Source organism: Diachasmimorpha longicaudata, chromosome 15 (assembly GCF_034640455.1).
Source record: "Diachasmimorpha longicaudata isolate KC_UGA_2023 chromosome 15, iyDiaLong2, whole genome shotgun sequence".
Classification (NCBI taxonomy): Eukaryota; Metazoa; Arthropoda; class Insecta; order Hymenoptera; family Braconidae; genus Diachasmimorpha; species Diachasmimorpha longicaudata.
The window spans coordinates 781,272-807,890 of record NC_087239.1 but is presented as its reverse complement, the minus strand read 5'-3'; the positions used below and the strand labels follow the sequence as shown (position 1 = coordinate 807,890).

Below are 26,619 nucleotides of genomic sequence, written 5' to 3'. Positions count from 1 at the left end.
TTTTTGGTTGAATCGACTGTAAAAAATTATGATACTGTCACGAAAAATTTCCCCGTCGATTCCGTAATCGGTTGCTGTTGTTGTATTTCACGATTGAAATAATTCTGTTGAATTTTTCATGAAATAAATAAATAGAAACCAAAAATAAATCTCATTCTCTTCTGAGTGTTTATACTTTAAATTGAAAAAACATTTATATGGACTGGAATTCTGAAAAGTGTGAGGTATGGTGTTTAGGTTTGATTTTAAGTAGGTAGACAAAGTGGAATGAATAGAGCTCTTTGAGAGTATCCTATTCTAAAAAGGAGAGCCACATATCGTATCGAAAATCTCGAATCGAATCGAAATCTCGCAAAGATGTAGCCAGTATCCTATTGGTCGTTTAAATTTTAGGCGCTAATTTTAAAACATAATGTAAAGATCGTTATGATTCACCGTGACAGAGAGATTCAAGTGTTGATCACTCACTCACTATGATTCAAGTGTTGATGTCAAATGCTTTCGGACGAATCAAAGGTGGATCAAATTGATTTATATGACAGAAACAAAACTCATCCTTCATTTTCCGCGCGCTGCAGCGCGCGTTCGGTCTCGTGTGACTAAAAGGTCGAGGGTGTTGTTTCCCTTTGTAAATCTAGTTAGTTTCTCTAAGGAATCGGTACAGAGTGGATGTGTCTTCGAAGCACAATTATTTGTGTTACGTAATCAAGTAGAGAAATAGTTTCAATTATTTCCAGAATTATTATTCCAAATAACCCATTTCCAATAAAATCACTTTCTAAAACTTCTTTTATTTCAATGGAAGTATTACAATTTTTCAAAAGTGATCCACGTTACAAGTGAGTCCTATATTGCCGAGAAGTATCTTCTAGAATGGTCAGGATAGTTGTGAGGATGCTCTGAGTGTTACAGGCGTGTTACAGGTGTATATTAGTTGTCGAAAATGCTCAACTTCTAAGGGATGTTCTATACTGCACTACCTTTACGCAGTCGCATGCAATTAGTGGGGAAAAATACATTTATGAAGTTTATTCAGGAAATTGTAGATACAGGCTAAGAGCACTTAAGTTTTCCCTTTTTGAAAATATGTAAGAACTAAGGTACTTAGGTTGCTAGGTCATAAAGGTCCTTTGTTAAGAATCAGTACGTCTTCATACTTAGTTGCATTACCATTGATTACATGTATAAAATAGTTGAGTTGAATATTTCTGGCCGCGTGGGGAATACATTGGAGGATTTCTGTAAATGGGAAATGCGGAGATTAGGAGGGTATACAACACATGTAGTAAAATAAGGAAAAAATGTTAAAAAATGGGGTATACGACAAGTTTTCTCTCCCTGCGGTTCAGTAATTTCCCCTGAATTTTTCTGTTGGCGTATGAAATTAAATGAGGAAGAAAAGAGGTGATAAACAGAGCAAGGAGTACATGGTCATGCTCAAAAATATTCAGCGCTGAAATTCAGAAACAGATGCTTCCTCGAGACAAAAATCATCGTCATTAAAGCTGTTCCGCTTCGTTCCATAGTATAACCACAGCCGTCGCATGGAACGTCTGCGAGATAGCTCCACGTGTACATCATATATGCCCACCTCCATGAAGAAAAAGAAGTATTAAAATCATTACCATCGGTTCTAGTCCATGTGTATCACTCAAGAATCCACGAAAATCGTTCCTTTCCGCTCTCAACTCCGAATTTAAGTGGTTTTCACGCTGTTTTCTTTTTCGTAACCACAATATTTCATGCGGAGAACGATATTTACATTCGACACGTCTGAATATTGATTCGTGAATCTCAGCATCGATTAACAATTCTCGGAAGTAAACATTACGTTGTACTCTGTTTATGAGACTTCGAGGAAGGTAAAAGGAAGGGGGAATAGTATTTTGTAATTGGTTTCTGGGAAGACATGAGGTCACATTAAATTTCCGCGTATCATTGATGTTTCCTCAATATTTTTGGATATTCTGCAAACATTTGCATATTTAGTTTATGATTTTGAGTTGTGAATCGTAGGAGCACAACATTTCGTGTGTTATGAGTTCAGTAATATCTGAAGTGACCATTATGCCTAACGTTCTGCTACATAATTTATAAATAAATTGGGAGATTCGTTCTGCACAGGTAGGAAAATATATTGAAAAATAAGAAGAACGTTTTTTAACAATTAGTGGGCACCTACGGAACGATTCATTAATTCCAAATGAGATTCGTTAACTAATAACAAATGGTAAGGTAGGCCAAATTAATACTCGTTATTCGCAATAATTTTTAGCGTATGGATATTTGGTGAAATCAACTGAATCGCGAAAAAAATGAACTGCGGAAGAAGAAAAGACCAATGAAAATTATTCAAGTCAGGGGTTTAATACATTTAAAAATCACAATTTTGGAAGTTCGGATTATTTTTTCTTCGACTTTTCATCCACTTCTCTGAAGGAAACCTCTAGCAAAAATTAATCATCTTGCTGAGGGGAGAAATGTCCATCCTGACAATGGAAACAAGGTACATTCAAGATTGGAGATGGAACCTGGAAGACCCAACGTTGAAGCAATCTTGATTCCATCGTTGGATCCTATATTCATCCAACTTGAGTTGTACATGCTCCTTCGAATCTCAATCCAACCTTAAAACACTCTTGTTCTCCCAAGGTGGAGGGCTCAGGATAGAATGAAACTTGATTTCAAAGTCAGATGTAAATGTTCAGCCTATATAATTTTTAGGTTCATCAATTACGTAGCTCAATGTACCCAATTACATTCCACTGAAATACTTCAAGGAATCATCAATGATAATTAAGGGAGCACGTCTAAATATCCGGTCGAAAATATCCAGTCCAAAATATCCAGTTAAAAATATCCAATTCGAAAATATCCGATTGTAAAAAACCCAATAGCAAATATATCGGCGAACATTGGATCTGTTTGTAGATCCAAGAAGGTGGATTGGAGTTCAAAATAAATTTGTCTAACTTTTGTATTGGATTTGATAGCATTTGGATATTATTGTTTTGGACATTTTTCATTGGAGATTTTTGTTTGGGTATTTTCGACTGGATATTTAGACGTGGAACCATAATTAATTATTGGAGAATTATCGGACAATTCGAAGGGTTGATTGAGAATTTTCTGTGAAGATTCGATCGAGGCTGGAGATTATAGTCTGAACACTTAGAGTCAATTTTGGACGTTCATCCAAGCTTGGTTCGACCTTGGGAATCTAGGCTCGATCCACCTTGGCCAATTCCTAATCAAGCTTGATCCAATCTTCATTTCATCGTCAGTTTCGAGATAGAAATGAGCAAACGATGGTTTATGCTGCGGGTTTATGAAACGCTTCCACGTCTAAATATCCAGTCGAAAATACCCAAACAAAAATCTCCAATGAAAAATGTCCAAAACAATAATATCCAAAACACAAATATCCAAATGCTATCAAATCCAATACAAAAGTTAGACAAATTTATTTTGAACTCCAATCCACCTTCTTGGATCTACAAACAGATCCAATGTTCGCCGATATATTTGCTATTGGGTTTTTTACAATCGGATATTTTCGAATTGAATATTTTTAACTGGATATTTTGGACTGGATATTTTCGACCGGATATTTAGACGTGCTCCCTATGAAACGATAGGGTAATCGTTATCAAAAATTTGTCTTTCTGTGAATTCACATAGAAATTATGACATGTTCAGTAAAAATTCGACGATTTTAGGAAAAAATCGAGGAATTGCGGAAAAAACTCGTAATTGTTATTAAATATTTCTCCGTGGCTCATTTTTCCAATCTCTCGCTCCCTCCCTCTGAACTTAAAGGTACTTTTTTGAGAGAGGCACATAAATTTTTAAAAAACTGTTCAGCAGAAAAATTTTATATTTCACGGAAGAGCATTGTTGTTGTGGCGATTAAATTTATTGGTAAACAACAAAGACACCTAACAAAACATCATAATTTCCGTGATAACAATTTTCCTCTTAAATACCTTCAAAGTCACTAATTTTTTTCCAGCAAAGTTTTAATTTCACCGAATATCTTGCCACCCCATTTTCGAATTTTCCATTTAAACATTTTCAAATTGTCAATCGTTGAAGATATTTTTCTATGAATTTCTGCAATGAATATCATAAATAAAATTCAACAATTGTCATCACTGGTGTTATGTTAAAGATGTCTTTTCGCTGCACTGATGTTTCGTGATCTGATATTAAAATTAAATTCGCGAATAACCTAAAACATTATTTATTTAATCCACCATAATCCACACGGAATAATTGGTAAACAATAACTGGATATAATTTTGTCTTCTCTCAATGTGGATTTGTCGATGCGGTAAACCACAAAGGATTACCCTGTCAAATTATTTGGTTTCATTTGGGTCATGTGAAAGGTAAATAAATGTCAACTGATGTTGGGGGCTTTTTGGAATGCGATTCTGGTGAAATTTTTTCGTTTGAAGCGTCACGAAGCCGCGCGCAAAATTACCAGTGACGTATTGGTGTTTATATTCAGGGTGAAGAGGGAATAAAAAATGATGATGAAGCGTTCAAAGAAAATTGGGACGCGGAGAAGAAAGGAATCGAGACTTTAAAAGAGTTTGTGTTTATGGGATTTGCATATGGGTTTTCAATGACGCAGACGGGGTAATTCCTGGCCGACACCGCATGCCATTCAATATGCATAAGTTTCGGGCGTACTTTGAGTGTGTCACATCGGGGAAATGGAATGACTATAAAATTTTGATGGGAGGGACATGTTTGGAGGATGCAAATCATTTTGGAGAATTGTTTTAAATTGTGGTGGGCATTTTGTTGATGGTAATGGTCACGAATTTCATTCTGGGCAGATATAAAACTCATATGTATCCAGAGAAATAACGTTTAAATCAAATCAAATTAATTGGAAATATCTTCATTTACGAAGACAAGGAGACAGTTAATTGTAAAGGAGATCCGTTAACTATTAACGAAGACTAGAGTTGAATATTCATTAATAGTCGTTAATAGAAAACGAGGGCAATTAAGCTTTATGAAATGAACATTCATTAACTATTTGATGGAAGTAAATACCAGACAGTATTTTTTGACTTAATCAATGTGAGTAAAGTGTTACTTTACACACAGTACATCGAACATTTTTGTTTTCTATTTGTTTAAACAGCTGGAACTCCAGAATTGGGGTATTGACACTATCCTTTACATTTTACATTTTATGTAAAAATTATTTTAGTTTAAAATATTGAGCATTTCAAATTTGTCTGAGGTGGTTTGAAGTTGACTTGGAAAATATGATTATATTTATATGCTCCCATAGACTAAGACAGCAAAACTCAATACGTTTGTAGGTGGAGTTTCCATAAAAAAATCTAAATTGAACATTCTAGTGTTCAAAAACAATTCTTGCGTATCAAAATGATGAAAATATTTAAAAAATGGTAATTTTTCTGGTATGGACACAATTAAATGATAACCGATTTAGTTATTCGTTAAAAAAGGCCAATTGTAATACACCCAATTGTGAAAGATCCAAGTTACAAATTTGTGAAATATAAATTAAAATTAACTGCCCCCTAACAGATTCTTAATTCATTTTACTCTGCAAATTAAGCTAGTATCATATTCTCCATATCTCCAAATTCTAGAAGTTTTTCCTATCTTTCACTTATTTTTACTTATTTCCCCCACCTATTCCATTTTGCAACCATTTTTATTTTATAGCAGGTGTAACATTGTTTATTTTTCGATATTGTCTCCCTTAAATTTGTTGTTTTTAGTCTTCTGTTTCTTGCCCGCTTATTCCTCAACTTTATTCACAATTGAATACTTTTCTTGAAGAGGTCTTTGATTTCGACCTTTCCCATAGCACCTTTTTTGGATTTTCTCATTCAATCGCTGAGCACAAAACTCATTTGAATCGTCTTTATGTGGTTTATAGGATAGTTATCTCTTTCTCAGCGCCGGTAGGCATCAAATAATCTTTATTGGATGTTTTTCGAATTATTAAAGTCATATTAAAATACGTCTCGAGCTGGCAGACCTGTCGACTGTTATCTCTCTGTCTCAGGTTCCTGGGCCAACCTGTACCTTTCCCATAACGCTCACTGCCATTCAAATCACAGGTCTACGCGTGAAAGCGTAATTGCCCCGAAACTCATAATTTTCCGAATGATTTGCGCAAATAACTCTCTACAGTTGGTTTAAAAAAAAAGAAATTTTTATGGGTGACTGAAGGCCATATGATCCTGAAAAATCGTTTTATGTTATATCGAACTATTATTCATCTATGATCTATCCATCAGCATGAATTAAGACCTGAGTCATTCACGAAATATTAGTTGCAATTTTATTTTTTTTCATTTTGATTGATGAAATTAAAGAAATCATTTCATTTGTTTCAAGAAGTGGCTGTTGTATGATATCTTAAGATGACGGTTCCACTAATCAATAATAATATTGGTATGAATAACCATTCAGAACCAAGTTGCTACTTCATTTGTTTAAACAGTTGTGCTTCATGAACTGCGAGAACAATTTTTTACTGATTTCTATTGTTACCACAAACATTTTCCCAATTAACAGTGCGTCAATATATTTATTGAATAAGTGCAGAAAAATGGTAAAATCCGTTTTTTCACGAGTTGAAAATAAATATTCTCACGGTTATGGGAAATACAAAAATATCCAACTTTTTTTATTATTTTTCTCGAGACTGAGACCTAAAAAAAATGTGCACAAATTATCAATTTTCTATTTACGTTTCCCTATTTGACTTCCTCGAAGGAAAACTTTGATAATTTGTTTTAACGAATTTCCGTACGGTAAAAGATCTGAAAAAATGATAAAAAATTGAACAGCACTACAGTGGTTTAAAAAAATAAATAAATAATGATTAGTGGGAACAAAAAATCTGTTATATATAATATATGATAATTATTACTAATTAATCATGAAAAATGTATTATAATTCATGAAACGATTTGTATCACGGTTGACAGTTCCCCACAAAGGTGTGAGAAAAAACCTGAGAAGAAGACGAAATACTACAATTGCAGTAATTTATCCAGAGGCGTTGAAACAGTAACGGCATAGTGCGCACTGCGGATTCCGTAATAAACCGAAAACAATGGGCATGGGTGAGAATTGATACATAACGAAAGGAGCGTTTAGCTCGGGCTAACGGAAAACTATTCAGATTAAATTGAAGTGTTAGAAGGTTCATGAATTCCCATCGTCCTGAACGATCTCAACGCATATTCAGCCCCCGAAATGTTGCGTATTATTCAAATACAGCCTCAAGTACGATAGATTTTGACGGAAACCATTAATCTAATGATCAAATGTATTACCTTCGCCACTCACAGTCAGAACTTTTCTTCTTGCTATTTCTCTAATTGTGTAAGACAAGGTGGAGTCAATTGACTAAACTCCTTCACTGACGCAACACGAATTTGTTTTCCTTATTTATTTTTATCAACTATTGATTATTCCACAATTTTAACAATTGTTTTCTCTAATAATTTTCATAATTTTGTTGCAATAGAAATTGAATTTTGAGGCGCTCTCACAACGCAAGGAAATCAATTGACGATTTTATTTATATGTCATATTAGAGTTTACATTTCAAACTATTTATCAAACATTAATTTATAATTGAACTGAATAGGTCTTTGTACGATTTGTATTTCTTTTTTCTCCACTTGAGATTGAAAAACATTTTTATGGCTGAAAATGATGTGTGATGATGTGTGTGCCCTGTTTTTTTGGATCTTAATAGAGGTGTGTGAGTGGGACCATTGTTAATGTGAGTCATCAGGCCCAGGGTGTTGCGGCCCTTTAGTCTTTTTAGTTAGTTCCTCTAAGGAAACGAACCAGAGCGGTTGTGCCTTTCGAGCGTATAAAATAAAAGGAATAAATAACATTCACACGTTTAGAATCATTATAACTATCCCATTTCTAATATATCAAATTTCCATATCTTTACCAATTATGAAATCCATAGTTCGCTTATCGGTTACTAATGACTAATGACATCATTTTTCTGATGGCAAAATTTCCGCAGCGAAATTCCCAAAAAACATTCTCAAGACTTTTTCCATCGATAATTTTTAAACATTTGTTCATCGATAGTTTATCCTTAGCTCGCTGTATCAGTCAATAACTGGAAAGAATTTCAATTGTAATATAAACGTTTCACATGGCGTCGAAATTCAAAGATAAATAATTCATTAAGAGTGTATTTCTCGTCAGGAGAATTGAAAAATTTGGTTAAACTAAATTCAAAGCGGAGACCAGTGATATAAACATATTTACACCTGCGCTAATGATATTAACAATTATTGGAAGATTAATTATACGCGGAGTGAAATTCTTTATAAAAATTATTTTAGCTTTAAGAGTCATCTTTTGTTCATTTTTATATCACAGAGGCAGTCGTTACTCGAATAAAACAGAAAACTATTTAAGTAATGTCAGGTTATTTCATCATAAAAAATGTGAAAAACTTTATGAAACTAGTTTTGCTTATGTTGGATAAGTTTTTTATTTTCAGTCAATGACAATCAAAATCAAAATGTAAAAAATTCACGATTTTTACATAAGCACGTCCGCTTACTGAACACATGAACAGATGGCCAACGATAGGATGAAAAATGACAAAAACTACGACAATTTTGAGACGCAAAAAGAAATGACCCCCAAGTTGTATCTGTATAGATAATTTGTCAATGAAAAAATATTACCTGACCGCTTTATTGAAAAGAGTAGACGTGACTGGCAATGACGATTCCATCACGGTCATATTTATGTGACCTGACGATTTCTCATTCGTGACGTCGCTAATTTCATATCCGAACAAAAAAAATCGACACCACATCGACTTCACATGGGATTCCCCCTATTTAAATTGTTGTAAACTAAAATTACATTAAGTGATCGCTTAGTTTTTTTTTCTTCGTGATAAGCTCCATTGCGACAAAGCTCACGTGATGTCACGCTAATAGAAATTAAGTTTTTTGGCAAGATAATAATTTTCAGCACTGAAAGCAGATAATTGTTGTCCAAAAATTTCGAAATTGACTGGAATATTCGGAAGTTTCCTGATACTCTCCTGATGCAAATTTTCCTTTTCGCAATCGGGAGTCCTATTTCCCTTCCAGTTTTTGAATCATGAACATCTCAATCTACGGATTTGTGTTCCTCTCAAAAAATGTTTTTCTGTCAGTGCAGTTCCCCGACGAATACATGAGAAGTCAGCGATTATTTGAATAAAAAAAATATTGTAGGTCATATATAATAATTATTATTAAGGACCGATTTGAATTACTTGAAAATCCATACATAACCTCAAACTGTCGTTGCAGGTTGCAACAAAATAATTATTTAATTGCTACCAAATCCAATTACCGCGCTTTGTTTATTGTTTCCGTAGGCTGGTATTTATATTCGATTCAAATAAACCCATTATTTCAACAATTTATTTATCATGGTGATAATCATTTGTGAAATGATTGGTATTATTTTATATTCGTTCGAATATCACATTTAATTTTTGGATTCCCTAGAGTCGCGAATTCTAGGACTCTGACCTCTACAGAGAGATATTTGTGAATATATACTATACACCGAAGTTTTCTTTGTATAGTTAATTAAACGTTTTGGGAAGAATTGGAGTTGACGTGGATAACACTTCAACAACACTTTAAATAAAACTTTGGGGGCTGAAGGAACAAAGTGAGCAATATTCCGAAAATGTTTAGAAGAATATTATAGGTCAATTATACTCGAGATGATGCGACTAAGAATTTTAGGGTTTTCATGAATTTATTGGTGAATTTACTCAAAGTGAAAAAATTAGATTTCTTAGAAAAAAAATTGGAAAAACATTTGATGATTAATTAATTTTCACGTAATTGATACGCAACAGTTATCACGCTTGACAGTTCTTCACAGATATGTAATAAAAAAACATTATTTAACATTGCTGTCCATTTAAAATCGTTGAGCTTAATACAAGAAAACTTTCAAATCAATTGATTAAATAAATTTTCTCTGGCTTTGGAATGAGTCGAAATTTTTTTTTCTCAAAGGGAGATCCTCTTTCCCTTCAGTTTTTCACTCACGACCACCTTAATCTCCAGAAACGCAGTCCCCCCATGACCTCCACTTCAGCAAATCCCAAATTTTCACGTCTCATGAATCCATGAGAAGTCAGCGATTACTCGGTCACGGTGGGTGAAAATAATCGTCGAAAACTAACAGGTTTTCGGAGGGATGCACATTGCCCCGAATGGCAACAAGACGATAAAAAAAAAACGTAGAAAAAAAAATAAAGTCTCACATAAAAGTGCCTCGTGAAGCCCATCATATCCCCCCGACTGTCGGCGTTCGAGCGTTAGTAGTGCAGAGGTGAGCGGCCGGGGTCGTCACTTCCGCTTACCAACTGAACCGCGTTGGTCATTCGATTTAAAAGTTTAATCAGAGGCCTATAAAATTACAGTTCCTGCAGACGGGCTTTCAATACCCAGTGCTAGGCATATTCCGCCGACGAGAGTGTATGCAAAGGGTGTGTACCGTGCAACACTTATTTGTATATTATTAACAATGAAATACATACGCCTCTGCGTACATACAACACTGGGTGAGATTTAATGTGTGACTGGATAGCGAGTGTTAGGAGCGCGAAGGAGTGACAAAAAAATTTCAAAGAATTTATTTGGACTTTGATGGTGACAGGATAATTCATTCTGCCAGGGAGACACCCCCGTGGCCTCCGTTCCATTGACAATCAGACGTTAATTTGTGGTGGTAGTTGAACTGTCAATATTATCCACTCATTTTATTCGTTAAAAAATTATTTTAAAATACTTTAGAAAGTCATTTATTGCTTCCGAGCACGTTTCAATGAATCATTTCAAACAATGAAATTGATGACTTTAAATAATATGTATATATTATTCAATGGAGCCGCATGTGCATAAATTTAGGGCTCATTTGCTTAAGAATTTCGTCAAATTGATTTTATGAATTTCAATACCTGTCGCAATTCTGCTGACGAATTGATCGTGGTGAGGATAGAGAGGTGCGGTACTCACTTGGATATGTGGGACAATCTGTATTTATCTTAGGCTGGTAACCCTGCGCGAACCTGCGACTCAGTCATCACGGGGGGGGATTCCCTGGCGAGTCATTCGGACCGAGCATATTTGCCACGTTTACTCTACTTTACCCGCGTGGGATTAATGAGGTTTTGGCAACGTCGCGCTATCAGGGATTTCATGTAATCTCATATGTTCGATATGAGTAGGATTTTTCATGAATTCTGGAAAGAGAATAATTTAGGAAATTTCTGCAGAAAAATGATCTGGTTCATGGAATGGAATTTTCAATAAAAATGAGACGTCCAAAGGACGAAACCTGATCTAAAGGAGAAGGAGTGAATTATGTACTGGGGAATGCTCAGAAACCAATACGAATGGGTGTAAATTTAGTCAGGATAATATCAAATTATATTAATTTATTCTTTTTGGAATTGGAAGGACGAAGGTTAGTTTTATCATAAAAATTATCCTCCCAAGTCTACTTTGTCCAATGAAACATGACCCTTGTCACTTCATCCCATGTTTTGCTCTCCAGAGGTCTAATTTTTACCTAAAATTTCTTTCCGAACGTAAAAAAAGAAAAATTATTCCTGAAACTTCCTCAATATCGTTCTAGCAAAGTGTACTTCATGTTTATCCCGCAATCGTAGAATAAAAATTAATATATCATAATCAATTTTTATTCTAGAGTAGAGAAACTTTATTCTGACTTATAGGACATTTTACCCCACCAGTCCAGTAATTTATATGTCTATAACGAAGGTTCTGGAACGGCTGGTGAACTTTACTCCATTTTCTCTTTTATCAGGATAAAAACTTCTCTAACATAGAATAAAATTGGACCGTCATATATCAACCTTTATTGCCTGTCTCGATCGAAATGAGGTAACGATGACTCATGTTATACTTTTATAAAACGATAGCGTAATTTTTATCTACAATTTCTTCCTGTTCGTACAAATTTTCAATTTTTTAGAAGAAATGTTAACTTTTACGTATTTCTATGCGCTAAAAACAAGTGAGACAACGTTTGTCCGGCCTCATAACACAATTTTATGAAGAGTTTCTCTTGCGAACTTGGTTCTTCTTCAAGTTATAAGAGCTTCGTCTCAAAATTCATGAGAACTCAATGCAATTGTTTAATCACTTGACACTTCTGGTCCCAAACGATTGATATGTCTCCAGAACCCGGTTCTCTGATCGAAGATCGTGTTGTCTTTCATCGTAAAACATAATCGCACTCTCAGTGGAAAAGTTACCTTCACAATGAAGGAGAAATCGTTTTATTTCAATCGAGAGATCAGCTGGGTATCAACCGAGTCAAGAGAGACCTCTCAGTACGTCCTTTTGTCATCCTAATCCACAATCTCGTCCAGACTATCTCAGACGTGCCACGCGTCGAATCACGACCACCGGGATGCTTCAATGAAAATACCACAAGTGAAGCAAGAAGGAACTATAAGAACACATGAGAACAGAAGTTAAAGTGGTAAAGAGGAGAGAAGCTTGTTTTTATCCCGACCGAGTGAACACTCGATTTTATTGAATGAAAATACCAGAACGTTTTTGCTACCATCAGCATCCACACGAGCCTGTCTTCACCAACATCATGCCTATTATACACTACATCAATGTGTGAATTTCATTGTGTTCAACTGTCAGCCAGATGGAGATTGAAAGCTTTACTTCAGATTTTTCTATCCACATTAACGTTTTTTGGAAATTAATAAACCTCAGTGCGAATTAGAAATATGAAATGTTTTTTATTAAATAAAATCAATAATTGAAGTCGGTTAAAGAATCACTTGGCGACCAAATAATTTATTATTTCATAATAATGTGGTAATTTGATATTGAGCGAAATATTTTCTAGCTCATTTTTTAGTGTTGAGCAATAGAGTAACTTGAATAGAAATAAAAATTGAATTTATTGAATTTAAAAACCCGTCGACACTTTGTAGATAATAAAGAGATAATTACTGTGAATTACTTGATGTTAACCCGTCTTATGACAAATTACGAAACTTGAGTTAGATATTGAACAGTTATAATAAATATCCTTTTCTAGGTCTCTAGATAATTATTTAATTGCAAACTATAAAACTCACCACTAGGTTTGTCATTATATTTTAATTAATTAATTTATTTTAAATAATTGAACAAAAAGAATTTCCCACTGCCTGTAATGGAATTTATAAGGATCCTGAACGTTGTAATTGAAGTTGAATCATTCGAATGATCTAGATGAATTGAAAAATCACAAATAACCGGTCGATGGCAGATGTGAATACGTATTCACTGATTTTTCCATATAATGGGTTTAAGGACAACCGTGAGAATGCAGCTCCGATGACCTTGAATGGTTCATTCATGTCGATCAATTTCTTTTTCTTTTGTTAATGGGGTTGATAAATCAATCGTCTTGCTTCCGCTGAAGTTCGAGGACGATGTCTCCTTCTGGGAAGATGTGGTTGTTTTATTTCGTTATTTTATACTGCAGTTTTTCCTTTCTTTCAAGCATTAGACTGAAATCATTCATTGAAGGCATTGAAAAAAAATTTGATACCTTATAGGGGATTTTTAGCGATAAGTCAGGGGAAGGATGAACTGGAAACTTGGAATTATGAACATAATACTAACAAATTCTGTTGTGGACTAAATAATTATTTTAAAAAAATCTGTGTGTGAGTCGCAAATACCATTTTTTAATGGGAGAAGTGCCCGTTCTACCCCCTCAGCCCATCCAAATTGATCTGAATCATTGGATATGCCTCTTCTCTGTTGGTGTTTAGAGTAAATTGTGATTTATTGGGGAATTTTCTTTAATTAGAAACTTGTTTATTGTTTGCAGGATGTTGGACAATTATGACAGGGCTGAGGTGACAACGCCGCCGGTGAGTTATGGGAGTTCCCCAGGTCTTCTGGCTCTTCATTCCTCCCTGTATGGGACGCCCACCTCTCGGGGTTTCGATATCGATTCGAATATCGATGGAAATGAGAGCGGATTACCTCTGGATGCTCAAATTATTCCGGTGAGTTTGACATCCCGTTATTACTAATTAAGAAATTTTAGGGGATTTTAAAGAATATGGCAATGTCACTTAGTGTTTATGATACGACATTCAAATTTCACGCAGTGAAAAATTTAAACAGAATTACCAGAATAAAATCTGTAAGTTAGGTTTCGCAATTCACGAGCAAAAGAACTTTTAATAAAAAATGTGAGGTAGAACGGAAATGGTATGGAAACGCTATTTAAATTCTACAATTTGTTTCGTAAAATCAATTATCTCACTGATGAATCACCGCGGTGAGAACAACAAGGTCTTCAGTCATTTTTCCTCAACGATTGAGAAATTTTACGGAATGAAATATAGACATATGGTACAAACTCCGTAAAAATGGTTCAACATTTACGGATTTTGGCTTTTGGAAACACAATGAGTCGGCAACTTTTGGGAGATTTTAATTCTTTAGTCAGATTTATGTAACGAGTTCGTACCTTGCTCGGTGATGAGCCTACGAAGTCATTGAATGTTTCACATTTTTCTCTTCGATTGCTATAAATTTTTCAATAAAAATGACTCAACCGATTGGTCATTCTGCTATATTAGGACCTTTGGAAAAAAATTACCTATTAATGTTTTAATAATTGTTATTAACGAGTCAGCAAATTTTGCTAAGCGGTTAATAAGTTCAATTCATCGGTTCGGTAATCGTTTCCAAATCGTCAAAAAATTACGCGAACATCAAACGCTTGAACAATTTCTAGCAAATTTTTTTCTTTATGTAATTTTGGAATTTAGACGCATTATTTTCCAACCGAAATTTCAGTCAATAAAATTGGTCCATTGGACGTCACGTCATACAACCCACATGTTTTTCAACAGATAATTTTATGATAATTTCCCCAGATACCTTCCAGCCTTTTGTTAAACTGAAAATCACGATATTTGAAATTTATTCTCTCACAACAACTGAATTTTAATTAAAATATATTTTTATTGATTACGCACTTCTCATTCCTAAATTGTCAGTTTCGTCTCATGGTGATATCCTACCGGCCGATATTTGGAGTACAAAAATACTTCTCTATGCCACCAAGGCACCAAAACTGTCACCATAAAGTTCTTCAAAGAAATTAAGAAAAATAATTCGGAATTCGCACTTCTCTAATTTTCTGAACTGACACCTTTGACTCCTGTTTTCTCCAACAATTTTTTATGCTCTTTCAATATTATAAGCGAATATTTCTCTTCGAAAAAGCAGAGCTCATGGCCCTGAAGGTCGCAATGTTTGCGACATGTTGGCACAACATTGGCGCATTTCTAATATGACACTAAAGGCGACATCCACTGGAAGAATAATATAATTTCCCCAATTAAATATTCTTCTAACAAGAATTTAAAGCGGATTTTGCAATAGAAATTTCAGTCATTTGTTTGTCTACAACAAATATGATTGGTAAAATTATATTTTTCTTTCTTTCTCCATTCGAAAGGGTACTAAACCGATTGTCTCAGTTAAACAACTCTGATCGGCAATAATTCCCACAATAAGAGTAATATTCGGCAATAAAACCGCTTCAAACTTATCGGAATACTCCAATAGCTTCGTTGCCTAGAGATGATTGCGATTTGAAGATTCCTCATGATTCAATTCAATTCAATTTATTTCTTCGATGTTACAAACGCTTTCTTCATTTTCCATCTGCGGCGGCTATTATTTTCTCTCCTCGACTGCATTATTTAGTCTCTGGTCAAATCACATTTATTATGGAATGATTCATCGTGTTGGTGTATTTTAAAATGGGAAAACCTAGCAATTTATCTGAAATCATTCACCTGCCAAAAGTTTTGTCGTTCACTGCATAAAAATTCTAAAAAACTTAATCTCCTATTCCGGAAAATGTATTTTTATCTCGAACTTCCAACAGTTTGGGTTAAACCAATAACTTTTATCAAACTGAACAATACATTTATCATTTTTATAAATCTTTTCTTATGAACCATTGCAACTAGCTCTGATACTCTTTATCATTCCCTGCACATCGCAAAGCGATTTGAAGAAACAATTTATCTACAAAACAATAATACACTAATTTTATAACGTAGCTCCATTTTAAAGGAATAATTTATGGAATACTGAAAGAAATACTGAGAAATCTTCAGAATTACTGATAGAAAATATTCCCTCTGGTTAGATTCCAAGCATGTTGAACAGTCCTGTACAGCAGAGACTGGAAGACATGTCCTGGCTAGCATCAGGTCCATCACTGGACTACCAGCAGAGTCTCTCATCGATTCCTGGTGGGGTGAAGATGTGTCATCCCGGCAACTCGGCACAGCGAAGTCTCAAGGAGCAACGGATCAGGCGGCCCATGAATGCCTTCATGGTGTGGGCAAAGGTTGAGCGAAAGAAATTAGCAGATGAAAATCCTGATCTCCACAATGCTGACCTCAGCAAAATGCTCGGTAAGTTCATAAAAAATACAAATTCCCATAAATTAAAATAGAATTAGAAGAATAATAACATTTTTTCCTGGAGATCCCAATGGCATCAAAAAGAGTTGGGGTCACCAACGAAGACTCTGGAGTTATTAATCACTAAAGTATAAATTTCATTTAACGTCATTCTTGTCAAACTATAAACTATTTAAATAGCATTAAAGATCATTTTGGATTTTACTGTGGTGGTAAAAAAAAAATGGTGTTGCGTCCACAATTTTTGGGGAACATACGAAGGAAAATTCCCGTTTCACGCGAGAAAATTCAAGAGAAAGTGAATTTTTACGAGAAATACGAGAAGAATTATGACACTGACTGATTGGTTTTTCCGGTGTTCCACTAGCGGTCTAAAGTCCGATTGCGTATTAATTAGATTTCGGACTCGCCTTCACTTCCCCTTGAACCACGACCATCAACTCAACGTGATCAGAGGGTCCAAAGTGGCCCTCTTTGGGAAGGTCTCATGAATTTTTGTCAGTCGACGAAACGAAATCAGCAAACGAAGTCAAGTTTCGTTCACGATTTTTAAATTCGTTTGAGATTTTTTGTTGATTGATAAATCATATTTTCTCGTAAGAATGTTCTATTTCCTGAAAACGAATTTTGATTTATGTCCCACCAATTTATGTACGATTTAACGAATCTAGAACGTCAATTTCTTCTTTACATTTATTTTCTTTGAACCATTTTTCCACTTGAATGAGGCGGGGTTTAAGTCTCATAAATAAGTCACGTTTTTGGGCAGAAATTGTGGTTTACGAAAGCGGTAGTTTCTTAATGAATATTCATTATTCATTCGTGAAACGGATTCGTAAACGAAAATAAATTTTGGATAAAAATTAGACCTCTAGATTGCGGAACGTGGGACGAAATGACAATTAACCACTTTTTAGGTCAATTTTTGTTGGAAAAATTAGACTTGGGAAGCTAATTGTTGTGATAAAACTACCCTTCAACCCTCGTCTCACCCCCTGGAGGTCGAATTTATGCCTAAAATTTATTTCCGTGTAGGAACATTCGCTCGTGCTCGTAGCACTCCGAGAAAATTTCGATGTTCTATCAACGAATCGTGTTCCCCCGAATGGAGATTAGGCCCCCCGAGGATTTATTCCGTCGCCTCCTCTGATATATCTCCTTATCAAAGCCTCAGAGCGATGTTTTTCATACCAACGATTCAGTAAAATGTTAATTAGTGTTGTAATATAACGGTTAAGAAAGGAAGCAATTGGTTAAACAACAGTCTGCGCTTATTTTTTATTATTCAACGGAGAAAAATTTCTAAGGAAAAGTGTGGTGCTAACACAGGAAATGAGCCCAAAGAGCTGGTCAGAGAAAAATTCCAGTGCTGACACTGGAAATTTTATTAGTTTAAACGTGAATTTTTCCCCGAATTCTGTGAAAATTCCTCAAAAATCCCCAGAACTTTGACCTTAACAATATTATTAGATTTGGTTATACCCGAAGGATTGTAATATTTTCCAATACCTGTACTACAATTTTTATAGAAAATTTCTCCGTGTGCGGCATGTAATGTTTTTTTACATGTGCACTACACAAATTTGTCGAGTGCTAGACAATTAAATCTGCTCCTCCAGATGACATGGTAATTTCTTCCCGAATTTTTTCAGAAAAAATCTGCAATTTTTTCCTCGTGCAAATATTTCATTAAATACAAAGAGATATAATATATCATCGTATTGTGAATGAGTAAGAAATCGGTATGAATACCGAAGAAAAACTCATTTTATTGTAAAAATTGCAGAACTTTTCTCCGGAAAAGTAATACGAATCGATTTTCCTAAATGAAAAAAACATAAGTACAATTGCGTGTTCACGTCACCATCACAATGAAAAATCTACGGATCCAAGGAAATTCTTTTCATGTATGGGAATAAGAAAGTGCCTTGTATAATGTAGAACCGACTATCACACCTCCTTCGTGCATTATTAAATTAATTGTCTGACGTACAAGCGGAAATGTTGAATCTATCTTGGATTTATATACATATGGAGAAAGGAAGACTTCAGATAGCGGGAGATGGGCTATAGCTTTTAAGGAGACGCTTTCCACAGGTTATCGGATGTAATAGCAAGTAAATGACTGGGTAAACCGTAATTGCGACGATAGACTCAAGTGAAAGATGCTAATAATCGAAAATCCGATGATTCGACTAAATAAACAAATTTCTGTCGAGGCTTTGGGTAGCCCATTTCACATTCTGTTATTACGCGTACGTTATATTTTGTCATAAAGTAGAATATTAAATTAGTTGTCTTGAAAATATCTGTGAAACATTCCAAAATATTTATTTTAACAGATAAATTATTAAATTTGATTATTTTTTTCATCCCAATTTCAACCAATCAAATGGTGGCATTTCCCGTCACGTGGTACAAGTAAGAGAGTTTTACTTCGGATATTTTTCGGATATTTCCCTGTTTGTTGCTAAGCAATGAAAATATCCGATAAACAATTTGTACGCGTTTCAAACCCCAAAACTGTCATTACAAAAAATCACGTTCTAAGACTTTACCTCGACATGAGCAGATTTGGACGGGAATCCTTGGAGATTATTGATCAAAAAATTTTTAAAAATGTTCCTAATAATACAGTGAAGACAAAAGCCACAATTTGGAAATAATTCTCTGCATTTTGTGCAGACAAAAAATATACGCTGGAGAAGCCACGACTACGAGTGAACAACCATACTATATAACGTGAAATGCCACACATTTAATTGTTTGAAATTGGAATGAAAAAAATAATCCAGCCAAATACCCCTCGACCTTCAAAATTAATCGGATATTTTTGAAGGTCTTGGGGTATTACTACTGAGTATTTATCGTTCCTATGAACAGAGAAAAATTGTAGGATTTTTCTCAAAAAGGCTGGCTCCACACATCTGAGGGCTGTTTTGCGAATGCAAAAAGGGCAGAAGTTACTTTTTGTTGATCTGTCAGTGTCAACTCATTAAAATATTCAATCTATTCAAAATTTAAATTAATTGCTGGGTGTCGATAAATATTCAAGTGAATAAAACTTCAATTCACCTGAATTTGATTCTCAAAGATTGATTTTCAAAAATAATACTGCTCCTAAATGGTAAAATCAATAATTAGTAAAATAATAATTAACTGAGATCTTTTCGTAAAATAATCGTTCAAATTCTTCACGAAATTGACTCAACAAAAAATTCGAATTGAAATGAAAAATGAGGATAAGTGTTCTAAAATAAATCTGAAGTCAACCCATGCACTCAATCATAAAATAATCACAGCATTTTTTAATTATTCTGAAATGATAATAACCACAAAACATCTTATTAATCGTAAATTTTCTGAGTGCATTTAACAGTCAGTTCCGGAATATCATGGGTATGGTACTCTATGAACAAATTTTGGCTAGAAAAATTAAAAATTACCGAAGGAATAAATGATATTTTATAATTAAGTTCAATTATTTATTTTAATTTTTAACGAGTCTCAGGAGGAATTGCAACTGGCTATCACCTGAAATTCTTCAACCATCATTTCAATTCTCCCTTGGGAATTGGCAAAAATAAGATAATGTCAAGTAAATATATAAATAAAGGATTATTCGACCCAAAAACGATTCTTCTAATGACTTTGTCCAATGACCATTTTAAACAAAAAAAAAAATGTTTTAATTTATTAAGAACAGTACATTCGCTCTATTATCGGTCCAAATGAACCTAAATCAAAACCATATATTAATTAAACATTTGTTCAAAGCGTTGATCATCGATGCAAAGTTTGGGAATTTTTATTATAATTGAACTTTATGTCACTCGGTCTGTTCTAACCTCGTACTTTAACTGTCTTAAGCCGATAGTTCGATACTTATCGTATTGGGCCACAGTTATCATCTTGGAACTATTAAAGTACTTGGTTATTGGAACCTTGTGACATAAAGCAGTGTGTGTCACATGTCCTCAAAAGCCTTTTTTGAAAATATTCACATATAATACCACAAGTGCTTCAAAATTATCGAATATTTCCCGATAGATTCGTTGCAAACAAATGAAGGAGTCAAGTTTTTCAGGCTAAAAAATCACGAGTGCGAAGCACGAGGGTTTTTCTGTCAAACTTATCCCGATTCTACGTCTCCTCCAACCGGAAAACCCTCCCAATGTTTCTCCGGTGGTTCTTAACCATTTCCCATTTACTTTTCCAGCAATGGCAACACTAACATTGCTTCTATCCGTTCGGCACTGCCACCACCGTTTAGCATATAAGCCTTATACTCTCAAATGATTAGTTAGTTAACATTCGAACCAGCCTCTGATTAGTTACATCTAGTAGAAACTCTGTTTTCTAAAAACACTTTTTTCTGAATAAATGGAAATTTGTGAAAATCAGTGAAGTGTCTACACCCGACATATCCAAGTCGTCCAGTATTCATCCATCACATCCTTACTCATTCCAACCCATTCAGAAAACCTGAATTAGCTACACAAAAAATGAAATAATTCAGATAAATAATAATTTCCCTATTCAGTACCTCAGAAAGTACATACAAATTGTTTGTCAATATTTAGACGAATGTAAGTTAAGAATTTAGCATTAGATCGACAGTGTAAATAAATCTTATGTACAGTTTTCAGTACTTTAAATAATAACAAAAAAACCCATCATAAAAATTCATTTCTGCGTACTGATCTTCACTTTTTTTCAGCCGGGGATTGGCACTGGCCCTTCATCAAACTGATAAACATAAAAGACACTATAAAAAACATCGTTCACGACTAGAGCCCTAGGGATTTTTACTCTCGTGGCATGTCGGTCCTGGCTCTGGCCTCGGAAGACAATCCCACGTGTTAAAAATCCCTAGGCACTTGTCCTGAAATATTCTATTTACTCTCTACGACATTGGATATGAAAAGTTGACTTATGATACCCTTTTATAGAACGCTAGGATAATTTTTATGAAAAATGACTCTCTTAAAAATTGACTCCACGATTACCTGACTTATTCAATAATTTTTCTCCGCGTCCAATTATTTTGCTATCCATATTATTATTCTGCTGTAATAGGGAGAGATAACCTGGGAAATAACTCTAGAATAGCACTTTATCTTGAACCGACACACAGTGTTTGAATTTATCGATTCAACATTAGGCGATCGGCTCGATGCTATTGGCATGACGCGGCGGCGATTGCTATTCACCTCATGTACACAACCGCCTCCACTTTCTTCCTCTCTTTCCCTCTATCACTCTTCCTCTGGCTGTTTTTCGGTTTCTCTTTTCTTTTCTTTATCCAGACATCCTACATATTCATGCGCGTGCCGTGTGTTTGTCGGTCTGCATGCTAGAGTCTCTCGCCACGCGTCTCACAACTTTTTGCCAATTATTTTTTCCGTTTAATTAGGTGTCAATTAATTTTTTTCTGGTGTTACATTGGTTTGATCACGCCATGGCGAATGGTGAAAAAAGTTTTCAAAGTGATTGTTGTTCGGTTAAGGGGTAATTTGTCATTGTGGCTGTTATGATTGTTAAGGGTGCGATTATTATTAATTGTCTGTTGGAATTGCATTCAACACATTCAGAATTTCCTGGGTTTCTAATAATTTTGAAGGAAAAATGAAGCGGTAATTTAAAGTTCTACGTGGGGTGTCGAAATTTTAAACTTTTACTGCCAAATTCTCCTGCAATTTCGGAGGAACTGCGATAAGATAATGTTTGGAATTTGTCTCTGATTATTTAGATATTAATTTTTAACAGTTTTGTGAATTTTGGTTTGTAGAGATGCGGTTTTTACTAGTTGCTATAAAAACGTTTTGTCATCTTTTTCCGATTTTCTAGTAACAATTACTTAAACATGAATTACTGCCGATCAGTGAAGATACCATTTTCTTAAATATGAACTGAAACCTTTCAACCCAGAGACTGTTTTACCTACGAGAAATTCGAAAATTACTGGGACTAACTTTAGATATTTTACCCAAAGTTTTATGAAAACTCTTGAAAACTTTCTTTTATGAGCTTCCGTGAATCCTCATCAGTAATAAACTTAATAGATATTATACTTTTCAAAAATATGACTTTTAGTTTACAGAAGTTAGAAAACAAATAAAGGTAAATATTCACGATATTCCCCGAATTTCCCAACCCTCCTTTTGAATTAAAATTGCTCATCTCCTTCGGTTGTAGAAAGATTTTTTGGAACACAAATCCACTCAAATTGCTTTTTTTATAATATTTTTAAATATTGAGAGTACTATCCTCACTCCTTATCGCTCCCACCTCTCAAAATTTTCAATATCAAGTCATTTATCGAGAGAAGATTTTAGTAGCCAAAAACCTGGTACGACCTGACATCGACTCGATTTATCACTTTTTCTAAGAAGACATTACGATTATCACAATCACCTTCTCACATACTTGGAAATCCCTAACAAAAAAGGACCTCAGCGAAATCCTATTGCTCCTATCGCTATTAATTTTTATTCAATTTTCACAGAAATGTTGGGGAAACAATCACGCGTTCCTCAACTAAATAAAATTTTCAGTCTCGATATTATAATTTTCCGCCGACCATCATTTTAAGTTTCTTTTCCTGTCCCAGTGTTACGATTTGCCTCAAAAAAAATTGTTGTCGTATATCGTTTTTTCACGTACAGGAAGAGGTACATTTTTTGAGCATCGTAAAATAAAATCGCCTAATTGTCGTCCGTCTCCTGGAATCGAAGGTCTCGATCCACGTTAGACCAATCGAGGCTCAAATTCTGAAGACGCTGAGTCGTATATCCGGTGAGACACGTGCCCGCGCATCTTTATTAATCACTCGTCGACCGTTACCCCCAGGGTCCTCCGATATCCGTCGGTCTTGCGGCGACATTATAAAATTGGCGAATGTGGAATCTAATAAGTTGTTTCATTATTCCGGGCACATAATTTTTTCCTGCAATTCACAATTAGCCTGGAAGGAGAATCCCGAGTATTATCGAATGACCAGACCTGACTCGGTCTTCGTAGAATTGCACAATAATTTTTTCAGAAATTTTGATTTTAATTTTATGCTGCATCACGTGGAAAAATATCAACAATGTCCAAATGAAGTTTTTGTTAGAGTCGACTTGTAGTAAAATTCTATTATAAAATAATTCTATTATCGTCACGCTATATCAATTTGTTTATTCATTTTTTCTAAGACTCCAGGGAACAGTCAAATCAAAAGTGGAAAATAAAAAGAAACTTTTTAAAATTTCGAATAACAAATTTTGAATTTTCCTTTTCGTTCTGTTAGTGAAAAATCCTTCCTTGTAGACAGACCGAATTTTTTCCCTTAGATTTTTCGAAAAATGTACGACCACACGGGGATTAAATTACCTCAGACTGTTAGTAATTCATTAGTTTATTGCCTTTAGTCATTTTCAGTGGTACTAAAATACCCAGCCAGTTGAAAATTAGGAATGGAAATAGAAAATTAAAACAGGAAACTAACAAATAACGAATTTATAAAATTTGTAAAGTTGGAAAATTTTCGATCTCTTCGAATAAAATTATTTTCAATTGACATCGGCCTCTATCAGATTAATTTTTCCGAAATTTCAATAGAAAGTCTTCAATCGTCTGGAAATAATTGCACTGCAATTGTGACTCTCTCATTTTTAATATTCTCGGTTTTATGGAAACTTCACAAATTACAACTCAAAAGTTTTGACAACACAATTACCATTGTAATTTTTATAAATTATATCGGAGAAATTTTCACTACATTATTTTCTCGAGGAATAACTCATAAATTACAATATAAATTTTTTAACAACACAATTACCTTTCTAATTCTTATAAATTATATCGAAGAAATTTTCATTTTATTATTTTCTCGATGTGACAATTACGTTGGTATCGAAAAGTAATAATATTTGAAAACCTAATCTTCTATTATATTTGTTAATTCCATCTTACTGCAGTTTCCTTACTTTCTTACTTTAGCCTCCGGCAAATCGCTGTGATGGAATCGATCGCTCATTAAAGATAACAATGATAATTCCCTGATGTGAGTGTCAGTTTGACATGATTTCCATTCTAATTAATTCAGTCTTTCAATAACGAAATTACCACTACTTGGAGGACAGATCATTTAATTTTAAAAAAGTGAGTAACGTCATTATAAAATTTAGTGTTCAATTGACAGCGTCAGACTTTGCTTTATTATTCAATCGGATCATGAACGTATAGTCTATTGAGTCGGCATTATCGTCACCCACAGAAGAAATTATGACGATTGTGTCATTAATTTATGCATTAACACAAGGTTCAATTGTCATTTCAGAAGAGAAGTATTGTTCTTGCTTCCGAATGGAAGCATTATAATAATTGAAATTTATGTTATTGATTTTTTGTGTGAACTAACTGTGTGGCAATTTCCCTTCAATTCTTCCTGAATGACTCAATAGAATTGAATCATTCCTTTTTTTCATTTCTAAATATTGGATTTTTTTCTTTTAATTTTTGTACTGAATTGCCCAGCGAAAACTCGACAAAATATTCTCAATTCAGTGGAGAATGGCTTGAACATTTGTCTCGATGTTCATCTGAGGAAGTTCAGAGACGGCGATGACAGCAATAATAATTGCTTTGATTTATTTGAAAAGGTGTAGAAAATTCATTTTTCAAATAATTATTCAAGCAGTAGGATAAAAAATTCCATAGTACATAGATTTGAAGGTCACAACATTGGAGTTGGATAATCATCAATAAAGTTCTCAATGACGCCCTCCAGACTACATGATTCACTTATTCATCTATTCATCCACTATCAACTTTTATTCCTGAATATCGGCAAACTAACATTAATTCACGAGCGAGTTTTACGTCTCGTAAGATTGAAAATAGTGATAGGTGCCTATAAAATCCACTGTTTATTAACTAAATGATGAACGATAGAGGAATATACAAGTGTAAATATGTTGTAATAAATACGAACGCATGAAAAAAACTAAATGGCCTTTACTTGAGATATTCTGAAGTGAAAACCGATTTTTTCAACAAAATTTCAGGAATTTAGAAAAAAATTATGTGAAAGTCGGTCAATTTTTTTATGAGCCCAATAAAAAATTCAGCATTATCTCTGCATTTTTCATTCTGATATCTGTAAATTGGGCTTCCGAAATATTCCATATCTTCTTTTTCTGTACGACTATGGAATAACAATAATCATTCTCAATTGATTATATTATTTTAAGGCATGAAAACGTTTTGCACTTAAACGCTGCAATTTTTCTTATATCACTCAAAAATAAGAAGGCAGTTTTAAAAAATTTAAGTCGAAAGTTTTTCATGAGAAATTTTTTCAACAAAATAGTTCTACAAAAAAATGCAAGTCTATTTTTCAATGTGCACATGCATTGAAAAAAAAGCATGAATGCGATGCCGAATTGTCGAATAAAATTAATCTTTATAGATTTATTGGATTCGGCTTCAACATAAGTCCAATAAAATGAGATGTCGTGTTTCAAAATTGCAAAAATCTACTGGAAAGTTCAATAGGAATGCAATAGAATAACACAGACATTCTATAATCTATAACTGTCTAAAAAATGGAACATTTTGTAAAATCTTTAACGAAGAATGTATCGTAACAATAGATGAATTCCCTCCAAAATATAATCTCAATCTAGAAATGACCTTAACCTATTAGGAAGACCAACAAAATTCTCAAATTCTAATAGCATTCGATTCTCACATAAATTTAGAAATATTTAGATCGATGTACATGTATTTTTGTAGTTCTACAAACCTATAGGTTCCAGTAAATATTAAATGAAAAAATAGAGGAAAACAAGTGCACTAAAGTGCTGTCAAACCGCCGAGATTACAACAAATTTTTTTAATAATATAGTCTCTTGTAAAGAATTTTATTGTACCCAATTAATTATTCATTGTTCTTAATTACGTAAATTTATAAACTTTCTGTAATTATTTCTCAAAAATATAACCACCAATCCATTGAATTCTCTTCAGCTGTATCCAATGCCGCAGTTTTT

At 34.1% G+C, this 26,619-nt stretch overlaps 1 protein-coding gene and 1 long non-coding RNA gene across 4 annotated transcripts in view; one reads left to right on the top strand and one right to left on the bottom strand.

The window, feature by feature from the left end:
- Positions 1 to 26,619, top strand: part of LOC135169754 (putative transcription factor SOX-15) — a 62,716-nt gene that overhangs the window by 15,045 nt on the left and 21,052 nt on the right. The window contains exons 2-4 of one of the 3 annotated variants that reach the window (XM_064135031.1): positions 11,905 to 11,981; positions 13,948 to 14,128; positions 16,300 to 16,570. In XM_064135031.1, coding sequence (XP_063991101.1) covers positions 11,977 to 11,981; positions 13,948 to 14,128; positions 16,300 to 16,570 — 457 coding nt within the window. In that variant the 5' untranslated portion in view covers positions 11,905 to 11,976. Of the gene's footprint in view, positions 1 to 10,423; positions 10,562 to 11,904; positions 11,982 to 13,947; positions 14,129 to 16,299; positions 16,571 to 26,619 lie in introns of those variants that run through there. The other 2 variants (XM_064135032.1, XM_064135030.1) reach the window with 2 other exon arrangements.
- LOC135169758 (uncharacterized) lies at positions 7,517 to 8,766 on the bottom strand. The gene is made up of 3 exons (XR_010300250.1): positions 8,739 to 8,766; positions 7,982 to 8,158; positions 7,517 to 7,883 (listed from the first exon to the last, which is right to left on the bottom strand). It is a non-coding gene; the product is annotated as an uncharacterized LOC135169758 (long non-coding RNA).